General features: G+C 43.7%; 1 protein-coding gene across 5 annotated transcripts in view; it reads right to left on the bottom strand.

The window, feature by feature from the left end:
* SAMD4A (sterile alpha motif domain containing 4A) overlaps positions 1 to 21,724 on the bottom strand; it is a 205,177-nt gene that overhangs the window by 51,017 nt on the left and 132,436 nt on the right. For 4 of the 5 annotated variants that reach the window (XM_032405149.1, XM_032405150.1, XM_032405154.1 and 1 more), the window contains one exon: positions 1,542 to 1,805. The exons of the other annotated variant lie outside the window; for it this stretch is intronic. In XM_032405149.1, the coding sequence (XP_032261040.1) occupies positions 1,542 to 1,805 (264 nt within the window). The remainder of the gene's footprint in view (positions 1 to 1,541; positions 1,806 to 21,724) is intronic. 5 annotated transcript variants of the gene reach the window in all.

Genomic DNA, 21,724 nt, shown 5'->3' with positions numbered 1-21,724 from the left:
GCAATGGCTGGCCCTGCCTCCCTCGGTCCCTCAGGTACTCGGGTGCCCCAGTGACAGATGACCTGCTGGCTTACCTAAAGCATGGCTGAGGCTCATCTGCTACCCATCACCTGGGGCTCAGCTGCTTGAGCACATAACCATGTAGCATGAACTCAGAAATGAGTTTTGCTAGGTCTCCAAAATTATGACACGTTCCCTCAAAAACTGTGAAAGAGAAAGAGGACACACATCCCCTCCATGCCAAAATGAGCCATTGTTTGTGCTGTCTGTTAAACACCTTTAAAGACCCACTTGTATCAGCAGAAGAAAGCATCAAGACACATCCCACTCACTCTGGGCACTCACCATGGGATGGGGGTGGCATGGGGAGCACACAGGCCTGTCTGCCGCTGAGGGAGAGAATATTCAAGGAATGCACCAGGGAAGCAACTTCCCGGCAGCTTTATTCCCCTAATGGACAGGCTCCCTGCATCAGCCTGGCGCTCTCACCCTGGGTGGTCATGGGCGTCTCTCTGTGCCACGCTTCTGTGGCGGGGAGGGGACTCGAGGCAGAGCCTCCTACTTCAACACTGATCCTTCTCGAGGGAAAGGTTGGAGACAGCAAAACCTCAGGACTCTGGATGCCAACAAAGAAGGCCACTCTCAGAGCCCCACTCAGTACTGTACTCCCAGAAGCAAGGCTAGTTACTGTTTCTCCATCTAAAATTGTTATTCCTGGGTCTCTGATGAGCATCCTTCCCGAGGACTTCCCAAACTTCGAACAACTTGGTGTCTAAAAATACAAAATGCACGTATCCTCTTCGAGCCTATCGTGCGTAATTTGGAAGTCTCTATCTCCTGACGAGTAGCTTAAGAAGAGGATAGATTTACAGGGCAATGTACAAACATTTATTTATGCTGCATAAGAAGGCCTTTATCACCTGTATGCAAATCCATTATCAGGCTTAAAACACTGTCAGAGATTCTCAGTGGTATTTTATTCATGTCCCTGAAACAGATGCAGAGGAAAGGGTTTAAAAGTGTCTTTGGATATCAAAGGAAAAGGGAGAGGGAAAGGAAGCACGACTACAATTCTGCACTAAGAGAGACTGAAAAGAAAGATCCTGTGGTTTGTGTTGCTAAATTATTGACGGTTCCCTGGCCACGGCCAACGAGGTAGAAGGCTGGAGTAGCTCAGGGCCTTTCCAAACAGGACAGGTTGAGCAATGTACGTGCACAGTAGATCCTATCACCATTAGCGGTGACTCATTTAATTGCCTGTAAGTCACTGCATTAAAAAAAAAAAAAAAAAAAAAAAAGAGCGTTGACCTCTCTTGCTCTGGTTCCTGCTTCCCAGGTTTTGGCAAGATACCCTGGAAGGGGAATTGGAGCCCTTTCCACCGTGGTCGACCCTGGAGCTCTGCAAGGGCTGAGTCAAATGCACAAGCCTGGGGAGGGGGCTGGGCTCCTCTCTTGCTGACTACCTACCTCTCTTTTTACCCTTCTGACTCCAAATAAAGGGATGGACTCTGTTCCCAGTGGTTTCTCGTTTAGTCACTCACCTTTCATACCACTACCTTCTTCTTGGAATGTGTTACGAGCAGTGTTCTGATCTTCTAAGTGTTCACTCCCACCACTTCCTGAAGAGGCTACACTGCTTTGTGGAGACAGGGGGGCATGATCGGATGGGAGGCACTGGGGTCCTCTAGCTCGTAAGTCCTCATGAGACATCCATCCATGTCCTAGAGGCTGGTTTGGCACATTCATGGGTGGGGTAAGGGACACAGATCGTTTCAAAGGGCTGTGGTGTGCCTGGCCTGAGAGAACTGGAAAAAAAAAATAAAATGAAATAGGTTATTCCCCCCACTTTAGCCTGGGCCACAGAGAACCCACAATACCTTTTAACCCTGAGAGATGATGCTAACTATCTGCCGACTCTATCAGTGGTCCCCGCAGGCTGCATACAGGCCTGGCAGGGGCCTTCCCTTCGGGGGGTTAAAAAGGATGCTGTCTGGACCTCTCGGTGGGTTGGGTTTCCCCAAGGAGGCTAAACCTACAGTGCCCACACATCTGGCCTTAGCCTCTGTGGGTCAGGATCTGGTTTTCGTTCTAACTCTAGAAATCAGGATCCGTGGCAGGAGGCCTATAAATCAGGCGAGGCTCGACAGCCTGGTAAAGTGGCCATCTGCCAAGAGCGGAAAGAACGTGTCCTGGACATTTTTTTTTTTGGAAACCCCCAGAACCCGACGTTACCCATGTCATTAGGGTGGACTCCTTGAAGGGCAGGCAGGCTGGTCACCGTTTGGGATCTCTGCGGGGCTGAACTAGAAGGCGGACTAGGCCTTGCAGCCAGGAAGCAGGGGATCTATCAGTTCCGGAGGGGTGCGGGCTCCGCGAGGGCCGCAGTGTGGACGCGGACCTCAGGGTCTGTACGGGACACGGGCAGCCGTGTGTGAAAGGGCCGATTCTTTCCCTGGGCTTCACAGGTTAATGCCAAACTTCACACTGGAAACAGTGCCAGGTAACAAGGCCTTCATTCAGAAGCCGGTGGGGCGCTCGCAGCGAGCTGGGAACGCTTTCCCCCGCGGTTCGACGCTTCCGCGCAGTGGGCCACATCTGCGCCACCCCCGTTCTAACATTTCTTTTCCAGAAAACGAGGAAAAAGCAACACAACTCCCACAACTAGCCAAATTAAATGGAGGTCCTTTGAGGGAGGGATTTCACCAAAATCAAAGCCGGGAGAGCCGACGTTACCCTCGGTGGGCTTTTCTGGGCATGTAAAGTGACACAACTTTACAAAGTAAGTCTATTCATAACATTTTCTCAGCCCCACTTCCTGACAGGTCCGGGTTGTTTTGACTGCGGCCGCGGGCACACGGAATTGAGCCACATGCATTTTTAAACATTTTTTCAGGGAAGCCATTAAGTTCCATCTCAGGCCGTATCCCCTACAGTGAGGTCTTTGCTCTCCCAGGCCCGGACAAGCACTTCTTTGCTGGTGTTAACCTGTGTTTTTTAGTAAGCAGACCTGACACCACAGTGTAAGAAGTTCTGCTCTGTGTTAGACCTAGCAGCACCCACCCCACAAAGACCTGAGCAGCAGACTACCTTGCCCCCACTTCAAAGAGAAAGACCAGAGCCAAGACGCTGGGGGTTTCCAGAAAGTGTATTTGGGGGTAGTGGTGGGTGTGGGAAGGTAGCTCGTGGTCAGCTGGCATCGACCAGGCCCCGAGAGCAATGGGGCTCACATCTCTGTTGTCAATGTTTCCTTCCATGTGGCTTCATGCAGCCAGAAGGGGCAGCTTGTGTGAAAGGGGGGCAGCCGGAAGGGCTAGAAGCTTCTTCATTAATAAAACAGGGAGGCAAAAAGGGAGCTGCCAAGCTTACTATTTGCAACCTGAGAGATTCCCACCTGAGGTAGATTCTGTCAAAGGCAAGGAATTATCACTGGACTTAAAAAAAATGCAAAGGGAATATTGTTTAAAAAAATTTTTTTTGACCCTAACAGGCTGAAATAGCTTGCTTTTCCACTAAATAGACTAGGGAAGAAACTATTGAAAAAGGCTCCCTGGAAAACGCGTTGCTACCTGGCTGGATCAGAATTAGCAAGAGAAAAAGAAAAAAAAAAAAAAGCAGAAAGAAAAAAAGTAAATAAAAAGGAAGCAGCAGTAAAAATGAAGAGAGAAGCCAATAGGAAGAAAAGTCAGACATCCAGAAAATCCATTTCATGCCTGTCTAAGTATTTATATAAAATTGGGCAGACTTGTTGAGGGCTGCACCGAGTGCCGGGATGGTCCAGCTTAGACATCTTAGCTTTCTGATACCTTGGCAACCGTTTCAGACTCTCTGATGGATGCTCTGAATGGTGCCGGCCAGGTGTGCCTCAAGTGGACCTGGGGGCCCCTCCTCACAGCCAGGATTAGAGTAAGCCCCAAACCATAAAAATGGGCCTTGCTAAAGAGAGACACACAGCCTTGACCTGGCAGAGCCAGTTAGAGGCTTGGTTAGAGGCGACAAGTGAGTCCTAAGTGAGGCTAAGAGAGTCCCCATCTTTAGATACTGAGAACAATACCCCAAATACGTAGTAGTTGACTTCCATTTTTGGATGGAGCCCATTTGCATCTTTCCACCTAAAGTTTTCTTAAACGCCACACTACCTCCCCATGGATGGGCATCCTTGGGGATGCTTGTCGATATCCAAGGAATCCACTGGTTATTAGAATGGAACAAGAGAGTAGTTACCTAACTTAATGGGACTTATAGGGATTTATTCATAGACAACTACACCCATGTCCTCGTATATTCCTGAGCTTGACTGACGTCACAGGGGACATGGCATCCACTTGGCCTCTGCCTCTAATAACAAATCACTTCGAGCTGAGGTGCCCGGGCCTTTTCCCAGTAACTTTCTCCTACAGGCCCCACCCTGTCTGTAGCACAAAGACTCCCGCAGCTGACACCCAAACAGCAAGGTCTCCTTAGGAGTCAACCTCCTCTGGCAGCCAAGCAAAATGTCTCACACTAAGCTTCCGATTTGCAGAGAGGGCCATGCGTGTAGACCCAGGCAGGGCGCCACCCCTCAATAAGGGCAAAGTCATGCTGGGCAAATGCTTCATTTCTCCAAAGAGAACCAAGGCCCCGAGGCAAGACAGGCTCGTCTTCCTGTAGGAAGGAGACAGACGCAGGTGACAGGTGACCTGCCCAAAGTGCCATTTTGGGGTGAAGACAATTCTTCAGGTAGAGATACTAGGTAGAGGCTTTGACCACAAGGCCAATTCTGATGTTACTTCGTGTGCTGGGGTGCTTTGTTCGGCACAAAGTGGCAGAGGCAACAATCAATGCCATGGGCAGAGTGCAGAAAATAGGCCACACCACCGTGGTGTGGCAGAAAATAGGCCACCAATGAGGCGGCCAGGGGCAGAGCGTTGATGGTTGTCCCCTAGCTCCATTTTTTTTTTTTTTAACCAAAAGAACTCACCCGAAGTGGTGATAAATAGAGGGAAAATGGATATTCAAGCAAAAATAAATACATAAATAAAAATTCCTTTTTCCTGTGAGTAGGGAGGGAGAGCAGTGAAAACAATCTTCTGTTAGCTGTCCCAGAATGACTCTAGCTAGAAGCAGACCTTTAGAATATTCCCGCTTGCTGCCTGCCCCGCAGCAGACAACGGCCAAGGCTTCAATCAGACTGAAGCTGCCCCCAGGTATATTCGAACACTGCAGAATTAAGTACACCTTGGGAAAAAAAAAATCTCAATATAGATTAGAAATTGACAGGTTCCAGCAGAATGGAAGTCCTGAATTTATATTGCATTTGTGACTTTATAATAGCGAGAGGGGAGGGACAGCGTGTTTCTGGGTGGATTCATTATATTGAAAATCCTACTCAAAATTACCCAGGGGAGCAAGGTTGTGCCTCTTTTGCTCTTGAAAAACTGAAGCTAAAACTTAATATACTGTATGGTATAGATTCAATATTGCTTATTATTTTTAGAAGGAAATATAGGTTCAATATTGCTTATGTCTTCTTACAGGAAATTTCAGGAATGTCCACATATCCATGTAGGAATACATATGTATGCCAATAGAATACTGTGATTTGGGGAGCATTTATAAATTCAAGTGAACCAAAAAATAAATAACAAATACTGAATAAGTCTAGTTGAAATATGGAAAAAACAGCTAAAAATAATCTTGCTATAGCCGTGGAGCCGTGTGATGTGAGTACAGAGGGTCTTGTAATCTGGCAATAAACTCTGTCATACCATTCTTGGCTAGCCCACTTCTCTGACCTCATTTAACCTTATGATTTCATTTTCATCTCGAAACATCTTTGATGAGACTCCTGTCAACATCTTTTTAGAGGAAGATACGATACCTGGCTCTGGGATCTGTTCTTTTTATTTTTTTGAAAGCCTGGAAATCAGATTTCTTACCCCTTTCCTTTGACCAAACTTGACTTCAGCTCAATGTTTAGTTACTGAAATAAAATTCAGTGAAAGGCTTTTTGAGACAGACTCTTTTAAGAAAGTTAGGTAGAACTACTTTTTCTGCTTTCTAATGTGACAAATAATAGGGCTTGTAGAAAGAGGAAGTTTGGGGATCCTGGCCCAACGAGCTCCTTGGTTCACTGTCAGGTTAAGCATTATACCACACTGTCGAGGAGAGAAGTGATCCCTACAGGTGAACAGTCCAGCTAACTGAACTCCACTGTCACTGAAACTTTATCCTAACAAACCTTAATGGAGATCTTTCAAAGATACATTGCATACTTCCCTGTTCTCCTGAAACTTATCCATTGAATGCAATTTCTGCTTTAAAAATTATTATTAGGAGCCTAGATTCATAACATTTCAGAGCTGGAAGCCCCCTGAAAGGTAATTCAAGAATTCCTAAGTCATGAGCTCTGGTCCCCTGGGGAGTCAATGTCCCTTAAAATCCCTGTGTGCACCACACTTTGTTCATCGATGAAATATTGTGTTGTAAAATCATTTTTATATATATGCAGAGTATTAACATTAATAAAAGGCAAATTAATTTACATGTTGCTGAATTCATAGCTCTTTTGGTCACTTTTTTCATCAGTAGATTCAGAGTACAATTCTTATTTTATGGGGACCCTGGTTTTTTTCTACATTAAAAACTGAGGCCCAAACTCAATAAATGATAGGGATGATTATTGTTGTTCTCTGATTTGCTGAGTGAGGTTTCCATGGGCAGTATAGGCAGCCTCAGGAACTGCCGTGCTCGAAGTCTTCTGCACACCTCTCATCATCAGAGTATTTCCTCCAATCCCATCCACCAGCTGTTTGCATTGCTACCACTATGTGTTTCCGACTCCTTATAGGCTTAACATTTTGTTCTAGAGTTTAGACTCTAGAAGCTGACTTCTTTTTGAATAAGGGCAGTAAGTGTTCCCATATTCCTAATAGCACCCTCTTTCCTCAAACCAAATAGCTTGTCTTCTCAACCCAAAGTTGAGTTTTGTCTCCTCATCATGCCCTTATGAGTTCAGCCACATAGATGGGATTGGAAATTTTAATCTTTTTTACCCCTAAGCCAGTCTCTCCATTCAACAAGCTGCCCTTCTCACAGAAAAATGTGTGCTTCATTAAAATTTTCAAATTCTAGATGCTCACGTGATAAAAGTTAGTCCAACTGAGAGTAAACTTTGCAAAAAAATAACTCAGCCTAATTTAGGGATTTTAAGAAGTAGAATGAGGAAACCAAACATTGGCATATTATTTTAAACTATTAACTTCAAATTTCTTTCCTAAACTGAAAGGTCCTAGGCCATTCCCTACTCCTGCGATACACGCTGCGTATGTCAACACACTATGACAAAGCCTACAGAATATTCTATGTGTAAGTTGCTAATCATGTAACTTTAACAATGTTTTCTAGACTTACTCCCAAAAGAAATTCAGGGTATCCGTAGAACCTTTGCTGAATACACCAATTTGAGGGCTCACATCATATTCTTAAATTTTGCTGTAGGAGATGGTTTGGTATTTGTCCAGTTTAAAGGAGAAAAAACTCAACCCACCGCCAGCTACAAAGTAGCTTTGGCTATTGTTTCAAAGTTACTAGGGGAGCGTTTCTGTTCATTCTTTTAGATTTAAGGCCTGCTTATCAGGCATCTTTCAGGTGCCATCCAAGAATTTCTCGAGAGTACTTTCAGAGCATCTAAGGAACTGCTACTAAAGGTTTTCCATTTTCAAAGAGTAGACTTCTGTTAACATCACTTGCATGAATGATTCCAGGCATTTGCTTAAGAAAAAAAAAAAAAAAAAGCCAGCATTTTAGAGGCTCGGTGGTGGGGAAATGATACTAGACCCTGGATTCCTCTTCTTTAGTTGGTTTTGTGGAGCCACAACCAGTAATCTGAGGCCCTGTAGTGGGAATCTTTGGGGAAGAAAAGATTAATAGTACTGCAAGAATACATTAAAAAGCAAAACAAAACAAAAACAAAACCAGAGTGTTTGATCAGTGACATCATGCAAAAAAAGACAAAATAACACCACTCACATTTATGGCCAAGTACAGATTTGTGTAAAAGGGGGGAGGAAAGGGGTTATTAATTACTAAGGTTAAAATTAACATGCTCTGCCATCATTGCCTCAGGGAATAGATGAAAAGCAAATCTAGAAGGTTATATGCCTCAACTCTGCATGCTTGCTCTCTGCTTCTTGTTCAAAGGTTTGGAAAACCAGTGCTTACAACATCTGGACACCAGAAGATGATTCCCCAAAAACAGCTTCAGACTCCACCTCATTCTGGGGGAAGAAGAGAGAACATGCTACAAAGCAAAGATGTGGTTGGTGGATGGGGTGTTCCTGACGAGCCCAAAGAGGAAGCCACACACTCTCAGGAAAGAGAAAATGTACACTTGCCTAAGCAACAAAACAAAACAAATGGAGACTCTGGAAGAAGATAAAGCCGCAAAGAACATTGCAACAAGGTTGACAAATACACACTGCCAAATCTCTTTTTCCCTATTAAATCTCATTTTCATACAGTATTGAAACGAAAGCATTCTGACGCAGGGAAAAGCACCTGGAGGGGCTTTTTCCATAAGGCAGTCCTTGTCACCAATGTCAGCTCTTACTACTCTCCAGACGGCTCAGCCTTTGGGCAGAGCAAAGACGTATGTTTCTGCCTTCACATTATCCTTAAACATTTGGGCTTTTAAGAAGTAAATGAGGATGTTTCTGGCAGACTTTTATTGCTGCGTTAATCTTTGGTACATTTCATTTGTCCTCTTTTGTCAGTTTCTATAATGGCAAAACTGGGTGTCATCCAGTAGAAAATCTATTTTGGATAACGGCTATTTGACTTTATATTGACATTATTTATGAAATAAGTTAGACAAGAAGCCAATATATACATTTTATAGAAATTGGTTGAATCTTACTCACAAGTTTAACTTCAAACCAAGCAGTCCTAAAAGGAAACTGCCCAAATCCTCTCATTCCATCCCATCAAAACCAATGACATCAATTATGGAAGTAATTTGACACCACGGAAGCAGATGTTTAAGCCAACTCAAGGGACTGCGGGATCAACCGAGCCACTTCTAAAGTTTCTGCATACTGGGTTAACTTCTACTTTCCTGCATTTTGTTTCTTTTCCTATCTATATTTATATCTACATACATTCAACCCTGGGGCTTGTCCATGGAATTTCTACCCACATAGAGACTGAAGAGATGAAATCCAGAAATGAGTTTAGACAGAGATGCAGAATTTGAATCATTTTGTTGATGACACCAAGTAGAGTAAATAATTGAGTCAAGCCAGTGGCCAGGAGTGGAGTTAAGAGGGCAGGTCCTTTTTCATTTTCTGACATCCATAACAATGCCCTCGTCATTGTGTTTCAGGAAGAAAGTGGAGACACTCAGAAAACTAGATCCTCGATGACAAAACTTCTCTCCTGCCCTTTTCTTAAAAGACAGCTGTCAAATTGTAACTGCTCATAGGCCTACCCAGGAGGTGCTTCTTAGCTTTACAAAATGCAATGTCCATCCTGTGTTTAATGACGTTGGAGCTGCTCACTGAGCATGGGTACCAGAAAAGCAATCCTAGTATGGAACTGCAAGCAGCCAGGGTTTCATGACTGAATGACTCAGCCCCCCTCAGAGCATCATCGGTCCCAAGGCCATGGCAGAGTCACTGAACAAATCATCGGCGACTTCTACATCCTGACACTGTTAGCAACGCTTGTCCAGAGAAGCAGGTCAATCCCTTGAAAGGGGCTCACAAAGGATATTTTAAAACCTTGTCTATGAACTCCTGCCTTGAGCTGAACCTCGGGCAAAGTCTGCTGCTGGAACTTCAAGGCTCCCAGATAAGAGGGCGACGTGTCTCTTAAATGTCATGGCACTCATTAGGCAAGGACTGGCATCATTAGATGCATAAGTCCTGCCATCTGGGCCTCAGCTCAGCCCCAGCCTAATGCACGACTGGTGCCAGGATTTCTCTGGGCGTGAAACTCTGAACTCTGCCTTAATCAAACAGAAATCTTTTTTCTTCTCTTTCTAGTGTTAGGAGAAGGGTGATAAATAATTAGAAATGTATTATGTGGTCCTGACTAATTCTTAACTTAGTTACTTGATAGAAGAATGAGAACTGGAGTTTCTCAGCATTGTGACTCGCAGGGCAATTTACTGATTAGCGAATTGGTTCTTGTTTTCATTAAAGCATTCAATCTAAATGTCAAATGTAATAATACACACAAATGACCATTCAAAAACCCCACAATTTGAGCTTACATAGCTAATGAGATGATTTTTTTTTTGTTGTTAATTAAGAGAAATTGAATGGTTTAGGCTCTCCTGGCTTCTTAATTATATTTGATTGAATTCACCATGTGATTCAAGACAAGCTATTGAGGCTACACACATCCCAATTCCCACTCTGCTTCACCTTCAGTATCTTCTTGGATTCCCAACTGTCACAGGCAGCCCCTGTGGGTGTTGGAACATGGTGATATTGGTACTGTGTTTGTAAAATAATTTACTGTGGTCTGTAATTACACATACCGATTTGAAATTTTGACTTGGCACTGCATTTTTCACTTAAACCGTACTGTTCTTCTCTACCCCAGAGAAACAGCATTTACGTAATTGCTCTCAACTCCTCTATTTGGGTATTATAAATCAGTCCTGCAATAAAAGACTTCCAGAGACACTGCAGGCATGAGGTTCCTGGCATAATTCAGCCCCTGGGAATTTAGTTTCTAGTTTAAGGACAGGAGTCGAACAGCATTCATTTCTTATTGGAGATGAGATGGGAAGGGCCATCTGGAGACTTCGGATCCCGGCAACAAAGAGAGAGGGGCCACAGGGCGATCAGGAGGGCTGGGCAGAACCCAGGCGGCCAGCTCAGATCCATAGGTCGCCTCCTTTTTCTCCTTGCCGACTTCCGGGTCCCCCTCACCTGTCACACCAACTGTATAACGTGTCGTCTGTCCTCCTATCACCTGTCTTATCTACTGTGGATCCTCCGGATTCACAGATTCCATATTTGTGAATTCTCCGATTTGCTAAACTTTATTTGTAGGCCCCAAATCGACACTCATCGCATTTTCATGGTCACTCATGGATGTGCTCAGAGTGGCAAAAAACCCAGAGTCTCTGATGCACATGCTCCCTGCTGAGGCTCTGCCTTCCTGTGTCGGCTCTCGTCCTGTAAGCAAGTGGCCTTTTCCAGGCCTGTGTAGTGCCATGATTCTCTCCCTCTCATGTCTTTCTTTGGTGATTTTGCTATTTTTAATGGCCCCCAAGTGTAGCAGTGCTGAGGTGTTCTCTGGTGTTCCTAAGTGTAAGAAGGCTGTGATGTGCCTTACAGAGAAAATACATGTGTTAGATAAGCTTCATTGAGGCATGAGTTATAATGCTGTTGGCCTTGAGTTCAAGGCTAATGCATCATAATATATATGACATAAGATGTCTTTAAACACATATGAAATAAAGTTATGTATTGATTGGTTGATGAAAATGTGAGGCTTGCAGGAACATCACCCTCTATCTCCCCCAGAAACAATGGTTCAGGATTTGTTAATCCAGTGCTCACAGTGATTTTATAGAACCTAACGATTGCAAATAATAAGAACCCACTGTGTGCATATATTGATACAAACTCTTCACTCCACCTCCCATCCTGGGGCATGTTTGTTACATTTGCCACATTTTTGCCTTAGGCTTGTGGTTCTTAACCTTGGCTACACAGTCAACCTTGCTGGAGCCTTTAAAAAAATCCTGATGCCCAGGCCCCATTCCAGACCCAAGTAAGAGAAAATCCCTGTAGTGGGGTCAGAGCACTCATACTTTTTAATGCACCCGAGTACCCGTAATGGCTAGCCAGGCTGAGAACTACCGTCTTGGGCTATCTTTTTGCTTGAGTGTCCCCCCCAAACTCTGTCCCCTATCCTAGACATTGCAAACTTCCCCAGGTTGGATGATGTTTCTGCCTGGTCTTAATAAGATGCCCACAGAGAATGGACATCTTGTTTCCTTTTCAAGTGGCTTTTAAAGGACAACATACAAATCATTGCTTCTCCTACCAAACAAGTCCTGTTTGCTTTGGATTCACATGCAGAATTCTGCTCGGGCTCTTCAGCTCAGGATTTTATCACTCTTGCTCTGCCCTCCAGGTAAAATAAATGATATTTTGCCTCCAGAATTCCAACCTGAAGGATACCTGGGCAGAACTTTGTGAAGACTCCTTAGACACATGGTTTTATTCCTGGACAATAGTGCCTGCTTCTTGCTGTGGCCATTTCACTCTTGCCGAGCAGGAAGAGAGGGTCAGGGCTCAGCTGGAGGCCCTCCCTGAACGTGAATCAGCTGCAGGAAGCTCTGAGCATCTTTTCTCTAAGTCTGGAAATTCTGCTGGTGAAAGCATAACTGATTCACAAACAGAAAAAACTGTGTTCTAAATCCATGGACCAGCAGCACTGGCATTACCTGGAGCCTTTTATTTTTCCCCAGAAAGGCTGGACTCTCCCGCCTTACCTCACACCTACAGAACCAGGATCTGATTTTAAGATGCCAGGGGATTTGTGTGTATATTCAAGGTTAAGATACACTGCCTACATACCCAGCTCTGACCTGCTGGCTTGACACCTGTTCTCATGACGCTGGGATAGGCATCAACCATACAAAAAGCAGCCTGCTAGAGTGAGAAGAATTTGGGATTTGGGTAGTAAGTCATATAACCTTTCTGTGCCTCAGCTTCCCCCAATATTAGATATCAAAGGATACAGCATGGGATTGTTGGAAAAAGTCCAATCATTTAATGTACATAAAAGGGTCTGGAAAGTGTAAAGTGCTACAGAAATATTAGTTACTAGTTGTCAGAGTAAGAATACCTCAAATGGAAACCAACACTGCTAATGGAAAAATCAACTCCAAGTATTAGCCAATCTAATGACATTCACGGATCATTTTCAGTATATTATGGACGGTATGAAAAATATCTCTGATTACTTGACAGTGTTTCACAGATTTACGAGAGATAAATTTCCACCATGGTCTGTCATACCAAAAAGAGTATCTTCCTTGCTCTTTCAGAATCCTTACACTGACAAACTTTTCTCTGCCCTAATCAGAATCCTCTTCCTTTGACTCAGACTCAACTTGGTCTTTCCTTTCCTCTCACACATTTTTTTTTTTTTTTTAAAGATTATTTATTTATTTTTGAGAGAGAGGGAGTGATCGAGAGCATGCACAAGCTGGGGGAGGGGCAGAGAGAGAGAGAGAGAATCTCAAGCAGACTCCCCCGTCCTCCCTTCCCCCTGGCTGCTGAGTGGGGAGCCCAATGCAGAACTTGATCTCATGACCCTGAGATCATGACTTGAGCCGAAATCAAGAGTCGGACGCCTAACCGACTGAGCCACCCAGGCGCCCCTCCTCTCACACATTTTAGTGTTCACATTTCATTTCTATTTTCTGGAGGGTCAGGGCATGTGAATCACCTTCTTTACCATTAGATTTCAGTGCTCAGAACACCTCATGAGACCCTCTCTTTCTCTGTCCTGACACTGGTAAGCAATACTGATTGCCCAAAGTTCTTATTGAAAATTCTAAGTACCTCCATTATATTTAGAAATTCAAGTCAAGCTAAGCACCTATTATGTGGCTGGGTTACATTGGGTTCTTCATAGGCAAAACAAGGGCATGGACTAGGTGACTTAATTAATTCATTCATCAGATACGTGTTGAGTGCCCACCATGTTCCGTGCTCTAAAAGCTGAGGGCACAACAGTGAAAAAGCCATTACAGCTCAGCAGACGATCTCTCAGCCCCTCCCTGAGCCAACCTTCTACAATGCTATAATGCTATTAGCATATTTATGCAGTGCCATTCTCATCTGGACAAGGTATTTTCCCCACATTATTTATTTCTGCATATTTTTAAAAAGTCTGCCTTGTAATACCAACAGAACCGCCAGCCAGGGACGTGAGGGTAAAGGCTCTGCCAGGTGCTCACCACAGGCGAGGTTCTGGAGAAGGGCAGGCACGACACTATATCATCGTCCCCACTCCTGGCTCATCCAATGCTCTCATTTCTCCTGCACATTTTAGGATCTCATGAAAGGGTGACTGGATGAATGAATGCCCTGTCTCCTGACTCTGCTTCTTTCTTACCAGCCCCAGGCTGGGGATACTGTACTGTCATTTCCCCAAATGCAACCTAAAAGAAAGACCCATCCCTAAGAACCACCTCTCCTGTTCCTTCATTCTCTGAAGAAGAGGCCACGTGGCCGTGAGCACAGCGTCCGTGTCAATGCCGACTACGTGTCAGGTACAGATAGGTAGACGTTGTTTCATTTAGTCCTCATTTAATGCCTTCAGAGGCAGGTTCTACCATTATCCCTCCCTCCACCCTGCCCAACACAAATTTCACAGACAGGAAGCTGAGTTGCAGCGGGTAATGGACTTGTCAAAGATCAGACAGCTAGGAAGGGGCAAGAGCCAGGGTTCAAGACCACGGTTCTCTGACTTGCAAGCCTGCCTTCTTATGACCAACACGACACTGGGCCTCTTATGGCAGAAAGAACTCGCGGACTTAGACTCTCAGCCCTGACGCTGAACACTCAATATCCAAAACCCCGAGCAAGTCCATTGGCTCCTCAGGGTCTCAGGATCTCATGTGGAATACAGTTCTAATAATGGTAATACCTCTTTACCTACTTCCCAGGGTTGCTGTGGGATCACATGCTGCCTGCCTCATCCTCATCCATCCATCCATCCATCCAGTATTTGTTGAGCATGTGCCCTGTGTGCGGAGCATATGCTGGGCACCAGGAAAGATGATCAAGAAAGACCCGCTAAGATGATGTGTGGAAAACTGCTTTTGAAATCTTTCAAAAAAAATTTTTGAAATTCTTGAAATTTCCCTTCCTGGGAAGAGAGAGGTTCAGCTAACCTCCTCATTCAACAAACACTTAGTGTCTCTATGCATAGGGCACTGAACTAGTCAACAGGGCCACAGAGGACGAGGAGAGTGTAACAGGAGACAGGGCTGCCCAGATAACAATCAGTATCTTTTACTATGTATTAAGCCACCACCTGCTAGGGAGAGAAGCACACAACAGCGAGGAGCTGTAAGGCAGTGCTAATATTCTAAGTAACACTTTGCACGAAGGTGAAGAAGTGCTGAAAAAGTAAAAATTTTAGGTGATTTCAATTTCAATGAATTCACCACAGTATCTCAAGGACTAATGAGTGTTTTCGAGGAGGTGGTAATACACCCGGCCCTCCATTTTGGAATGACAGTAGTGGGATATTTATGAAAGTCGAAGAAGCTCTGCTCTCTTGCTTCCATGGTAAACGTGCATGTTGTTTCCTTGGCTGTAAGTTGGCTATTCCATACAATCATTTAAAATCCGAGAATCTGAGATGCGTGAAGATTCCCTATAACTGAATTAGAAATCACCTGCTCAACCACGTGGAAAGCCTCTCTCTTCCATTTGGGCTTTCCCCAAATGACTCACACAGCTTATGGTTTGGGTCTTGTGTGGGTGGTCTGAGGGCAGAGTCAGGCAATCTCCGCATAAAAAAGCCAAACCAGGATCTTTTCATTTTAAATTAAATGCTGGAGGAGCCCCAGACTTAAGGGAAACGACATAGCTTTTTTTTTTTTTTTTTTTTTTTTCTTCAGAGAAGTAAGATAACCACAATGTTTCCCTGAACAAAAAGCTGTGCTTCAAAAATGATTCCCCCTGAAGTGAAACTGCTTCACCAGGTGCCCGAAGGGGCAGATATGGATAGACGGGCGTTGACAGAGAGCTTTTCATTCCTGAGGCAAGACCTCAGGAGAACTGGTCGAGAGAAATGCCAACGTTTTACTGAAAAGTCGATGTTGCTGTTGTTTAGGTGCCCAGTGGATTTGGTCCTGATGGAATTTTAATGATGGTGCTACATTTCTTGGGCCCTTCCTCCAAAAATACTTTCAGAAGACTGGAAGCTATAAAGCTGCGATTTGTTTCCCTTGTTTATTTACTCCCTAATTATCTCGGAATTCCAGAACTTTAAAGCAGGAAGGGAATTTAAAAATATGATTTAGGAATCATCTATTCTACACCCTTCTCTCCCCTCGCTGCCCCCCACCATTTTATCAGTTAAAGAATCAGAGGCTTAGAGAGAGACAGCGACTGTCCAAGGCCACTCAAGAAAGTTGATACTGAAGCTAAGACTAGAGCCTTGATGTTTTTGGTCTTCATCATTCATATTATATCAATGGTTATTAATCTTTGTATCAATGATATTGATAAAGAAGAATAGAATAATAGATCTGTGATCTACCACAGATAATCCCTCATTTAACACCAGAGTAATACAAGGCAGAACCCAACCGTTGAGAACTACAGATTTTTACAACAGCATGAACAGTGTAACCCAAGCACAGCAGGAACTAGGACCTTCAAAAAATGATCATATGCCATCAGCGTGTTTCCAGAACCAGGGCTATCGCATCTTCACAGATGTCGGCATTTTCCAGGTCTGGGCACTCTGTGCACCTGTCCTTCTCCTATTAGCTGTCTATACTGTTTAGCCATCACCAATCCAGATGTGCCACAGGACCCTCTCATTTTTGCCTCACTGCTCAGAGAGATAGCCACCACTGTGAAATCAAGTATTGTTTGTAGACTAGAGAAAGCAACACCTTCTTTAGTCAAAGTCTTCACCCTGGAAGACTTCTTTCCCTACTACAAGTAATCCTGCTCATCCGTTTGGGTTGTATTTCTTTAATTCTGTGATTTTAATTATGACAATACATTTATGGAGAGGTTTGCAGCTGGGATGTCTATATGTAGACAGACCTAGAAGCCATCATTCATATACCTAATTATCTAATGAATCAACTGATTTGTCATTTGAAAAGACCAGGCATTTTCCACTGGGATGTCACTATTGTCTGGCCTGAGCCTTAGAGACGGTTATTTATTATTGACTGACACTTCATAATTAGCAGGACTGCAGAATCTGTCATTTTAGAGCCTGAAAAAAAACTTCAGGGATCATTTAGTCAGTATTTCTGTTCTCCACAGTCTAGTTCCCAGATAAGACAGTGGAAACTGAGGGAAGATGGCTGACAGGCTGAAGGTCACACCGTAAATGAGAGGCACCAAGCTCAAGTTCCAGGAATCCTTCTACTTGGCCATGGGAACTTCCAACAGTCTCTTGGCGTCCAAATGCAGCCCTTGCTTTAACGGAAATAGGCAACATCCTATTAGTTATCCAGAGTGATTTGTGAGAAGATCACCATTAGGAAAATCTCAAGCTTGAAGGGGAAGTTCTAGGGGAGGTAAAGATATTTCAGGTACACCCCATTAAAGATTTTAATTTAAAAGAAGCAGATTCAGGGTGCCTGGCTGGCTCAGTTGGAAAAGCATGTGACTCTAGATCTTGGGGTCATGAGTTCAAGCCCAACTTTGGGTATAGAGATTACTTAAAAAAATAAATAAAAAACTTAAAAGAAAAAAGAAGCAGATTTATCCCCATTTAAAATCTGTGAGTAGCATAAAGTTTTATTTCACTGCCTAATCCTCAAAGATAAAAACAGTTATGGGTAAAGTATTATTTTTTAGTGGGATATAGGCATTGTACAACTATATTACATGTCATTCATTCATGCATGCATTCATTCAGTAAGTATTCAACATCTGTGATATGCTAGGCAGCGTTTTGGACAACAAGAATACTTCAGGGAACAAGACCAGGCCCCTGACTTCTTGGGATTTATATTCAAGTGGAGGAGACAGATCATAAACAAGTAAACAAATTAAAATAGACTTCCAATTTATGCAGATGTTCCTCTGTTCCTTCTGGAAGCTCACTAAAATGACAGCAAATGTATAAACCCATAAGGAAAAGAATTCAGGAGAGATGACAGAAGAAGACAGTGGGTATCACCAGAAGTCAATGATATTTTGGGAGCTGGAAAAAGCAGGACATGGGATAACTGACTCAGCAGACCAAAGAAAGATGACATGTATGTCCACAGGAAGGGGAAACATGGCCATTCATGCCACAGGAGTCCCAAGAAGTTCTGGACTCAGAGACCAGGTACCTTTAAAGGCAGGGGTGCAGGGAGGGGCCAAAATAGGAGGTTTGGTAGAAAGTATATCTAAGGCACAAGGAGACCCTTAGCTTCTCTCCCACACCTCATAAAACCAAGTGATTATCATCTTAGCACCTTTCTCTTAACAGCCCCTAGAACCCCGGCAGCCAGGCCTGAATCTTCCAGGAGGAGACAAAGTTTCCTCTAGGGGAAATGGACTGGTCCATGAGAAAAGAATTATAGCTGGTATTTTGTGTGAGCCCCCAACAGAAGCAGCCAGGCCACATCTCTACCTGATCTCTCTGTGGTAAAATTCGCACATATGAGGTTCTAGCGCTTTCCCATTAAATGAAAGGACTCTCACTTGAGGGACAGGGTCCAAAACAAACAGAAAAAGAAAGTCCAAGGAAGCACAATGTTGGGAGCAGAAAAAGACTCCAAAACTCAACTGTCATGTCTTCAGAGCTATTAGCAAAGGTTTTGCACCCATGAAACAAGAACAGAATGCAATACAAAAAGGAACATTCAAGGAACAAGAAAAAACTCTTAGAATGGGAAAATGTGATAGCAGAGATTAAAAATTATATAATAGGTTTGGAGGATAAAGTCTTAGAAATCACCCAGCAAGTAGAACAAAAAGATTGTGGAAATAGGACAGGAAAAGTTAAGGAGTAACAGTATCATTAGAGAAGAGCTATTATGTGATTAAAAGGAGTTCCTAAAAAAGAGAACACAGAATGAATGAGAGGAAAAGATTTTGAAAATTTGAGAACATTTCCTAGAACTGAAGGAGAACTAGCTTTAGGGGCACCGGGTGGCTCAGTCGGTACAGCATGTGACTCTTAGTCTCAGGGTTGTGAGTTCAAGTTGCACCTTGGGCATGGAGCCTACTTAACAATTTTTTTAAAAATTAAAAAAAAATGAAGAACAAGTTTTTAGACCAGGACTGAAATAGGAGGATAGAAGTCTCCAGGAGGGATGTCTTCAAGGGAAAACACCCAGAGGACTTTCACAATCACTCGTGGGTGGTAATTATTCCCCTCTTTGTAATATGAGGAAATCAAGGCCAAGAGAGGTTAAGGCATTTCTCCAAGGTCACACAGCTAGTAATCAGTGGAACTGGGACTGAAACCCAGGTTGGTCTGACTCCAAAGCATGTGCTCTGAACCACAACCAATATTGCCTGAGATCTTTCTGGACTCTGATTCTGTAATCTAGTGTATTAGGATGGGATTCTATAGATTCATTAGGTTGAAGAGAAATCCACGTATCAAGCAGGATTTTCCTAGAGTTCCAACAGCTCGGCCAAGGGCCCATTCAAATCTTTGCCAATCTGGATGATTCCAAAGGGCTGGGTCTAAGCTGATCTAAAAGAGGGAGAGGCAGAAGGGAAGGTGTTCCTCTGCACCCTTCTTTCCCAAAGTCAGGATCCTTCCCTCCCACCCCCAAAAGTCAGGATTCCTAATGAATTATCTTTTCAAGTGCTTTGTTTCTCTCAGTCCATACCATTTAGAGTGGTAGAGTGGTCTCACAGGGTAGGAGGATCTCTGGAAGTAAACCATTATTTACTCAATAATGAAGTGGAGTTGAAAACATTGACCTGCGTGCAAAAGCAATCTCCTGGGTCAAGGAATTTTAGCAGCCCTTTCACTTGGAGTCACGCCAGTTTGAGAGTTTGACCCGAGTGTATAAAGCGTCTTGCTCCTAAGCCATTTCAGGGGCAGCCAAAATGACAAAGCCTTGGTTAAGGAAAGGCACTTTTTTTTTCTCTTGGCTGCTTTGTGGTTATGTTTCTGGAGTGAAGACCCAAGAAGTAAACATGAAATCCTCTGCTTGCTCTGTCCTGTCAGAAAAAGCACTTATTTCTTGTGTTGACCTTTCTAAAAAGTTTGTTCTTGCAACCGCACAAGGATGGAAGGCTGCTGCCATGCAGACGTGTGGATGGGAATGAGGAGAGGGTCACGAGCGAGACCTCGGCATCAAGCCGTCCCGGTTGAAGGCTTAAAGAGCTTTTCTCTGAGCAACTGCTTCTCCAGTACCCCATAATTAGCCTGCTCTCGGAACTGCATACAGATTGAGTGGCTGGGGAAGAGGAGCAAGAGAATAACTCTAAAAGCAAATAAAAATTAAGCAGCTGCCTCTAGCTAGAGAGAGAGATCACCCACAGAAAATTAGGGGAAGAACTGTGACCACACAAAGCTTTCCATTCTTTTTCGCACATCTCATAGATTGAAAAGAAAGCCTCCAAGCAACACATCATTTGCTTGCAAGACACCTACCCTCTCCGAGTACTGACAATTCTTATTCCTTAACAACAGTGAGCTATGCACCGAGACTTACCTTGAATTTAGGATCTGCAACTCAGATCCGGCCTTAGGGACTGACTGGCCTCAATCATGTTCTCAGCTCACACTCCAAGTAGACACACTTTGGGGAACCAAAAACTCTGAAGTTGAGCACACAATGCTTTGGGATTTGGAGTTGCATTGCCAAAAGTAAACAAATGTACGCATGTGGTCGTTTTTACCCAAAGATGCCATTATTACACTTGCAGTGAGCTCTAGCTTTTAGAATAATACTTATATAGAACATTCAGTTGGGATATTTAAATTATCCTGCTAAAACCAGCAGAGTTAATAACAATATCACAGGCACAGAATAATTTCTTGGATAATGATGAACATATGTGAATAATTCCCTTTCGCACAACCTAGCTCCCTGAGGCCTAACAACTACTCCCCAACTCTTCCAACTTCCCAAACATGCTTCAGTCTTGAATGTTCTCCCACGGCACCCAGTGGATACAGATCCAGGCGTTATTCTAGTCAAGCCCTCCCATCAACATCTCTCCTCAGCAAGCTCTCTCTCTCTAGTTCCTGAAAGTATTCGGGAGGTCCACACTCTCCACATTTAGAAATGCAGCCTGAGGTGGGATTTAGGGCACCACCTGCCCTGCCCATCCAACACCACAGAAATGGCACTTGTTAGAGACAGCAAACCAAAACCAAAAACAGCCATCTAAAGAATTCCAATTTACTGAAGAAAAGGACTATTATACACATTACCCCCCCCCAAAAAAAATCACCCGATGAAATCCTTTCAATATTTGTTATCTTAAGATACTTTACAGATTATTAACTTTGATAGAAAATCTCAGGAACCGAGTTCCTGCCAATGAAGATTAATTAGAAACCAAGATAATGTGTACCCCAAATCATAGTTTTAGTCGATGGGAAAATGATTTGACTCAAATAAAGGTCATTTCAGGCAATTTTTAAAGAATATACCCACCATGTAAATGAGACTTGTCTATATTATATGTTCTCTCCCTTATGCTCCACTTTGACACTAATGATGGATTAGGGGAGTACGCTCAGTGTCTTCATCTTTGCCACCACTATCCTTCTTCCACCGAGAAGCTGAACTTCTAGGCTCTGTAAGATAGTGTTGGGTGCTGTCACCATCCACGGACACCCTCAGAGACTGCTCCTCAGGAAACTGGCACCGAGGGATGCATGTCTCATTTTATTTGGACTTGGGTATTGCAAAAGTTGTTGTTGTGGTGGTGGTGGTGGTGGTGGTGGTGTGTGTGTGTGTTTTAATCCAAAATGGGTAGTAGCTTTTGACACAGAGCCCCAAACTGCATGCCCCCACTTCCTCTGTGGAAATATTTGACTT

This window comes from Phoca vitulina, unplaced genomic scaffold (genome assembly GCF_004348235.1).
Source record: "Phoca vitulina isolate PV1807 unplaced genomic scaffold, GSC_HSeal_1.0 scaffold7, whole genome shotgun sequence".
In the NCBI taxonomy this organism is placed as follows: Eukaryota; Metazoa; Chordata; class Mammalia; order Carnivora; family Phocidae; genus Phoca; species Phoca vitulina.
Note: the sequence above shows the minus strand (reverse complement) of the source record. Positions and strands in the feature narration are given on the sequence as shown.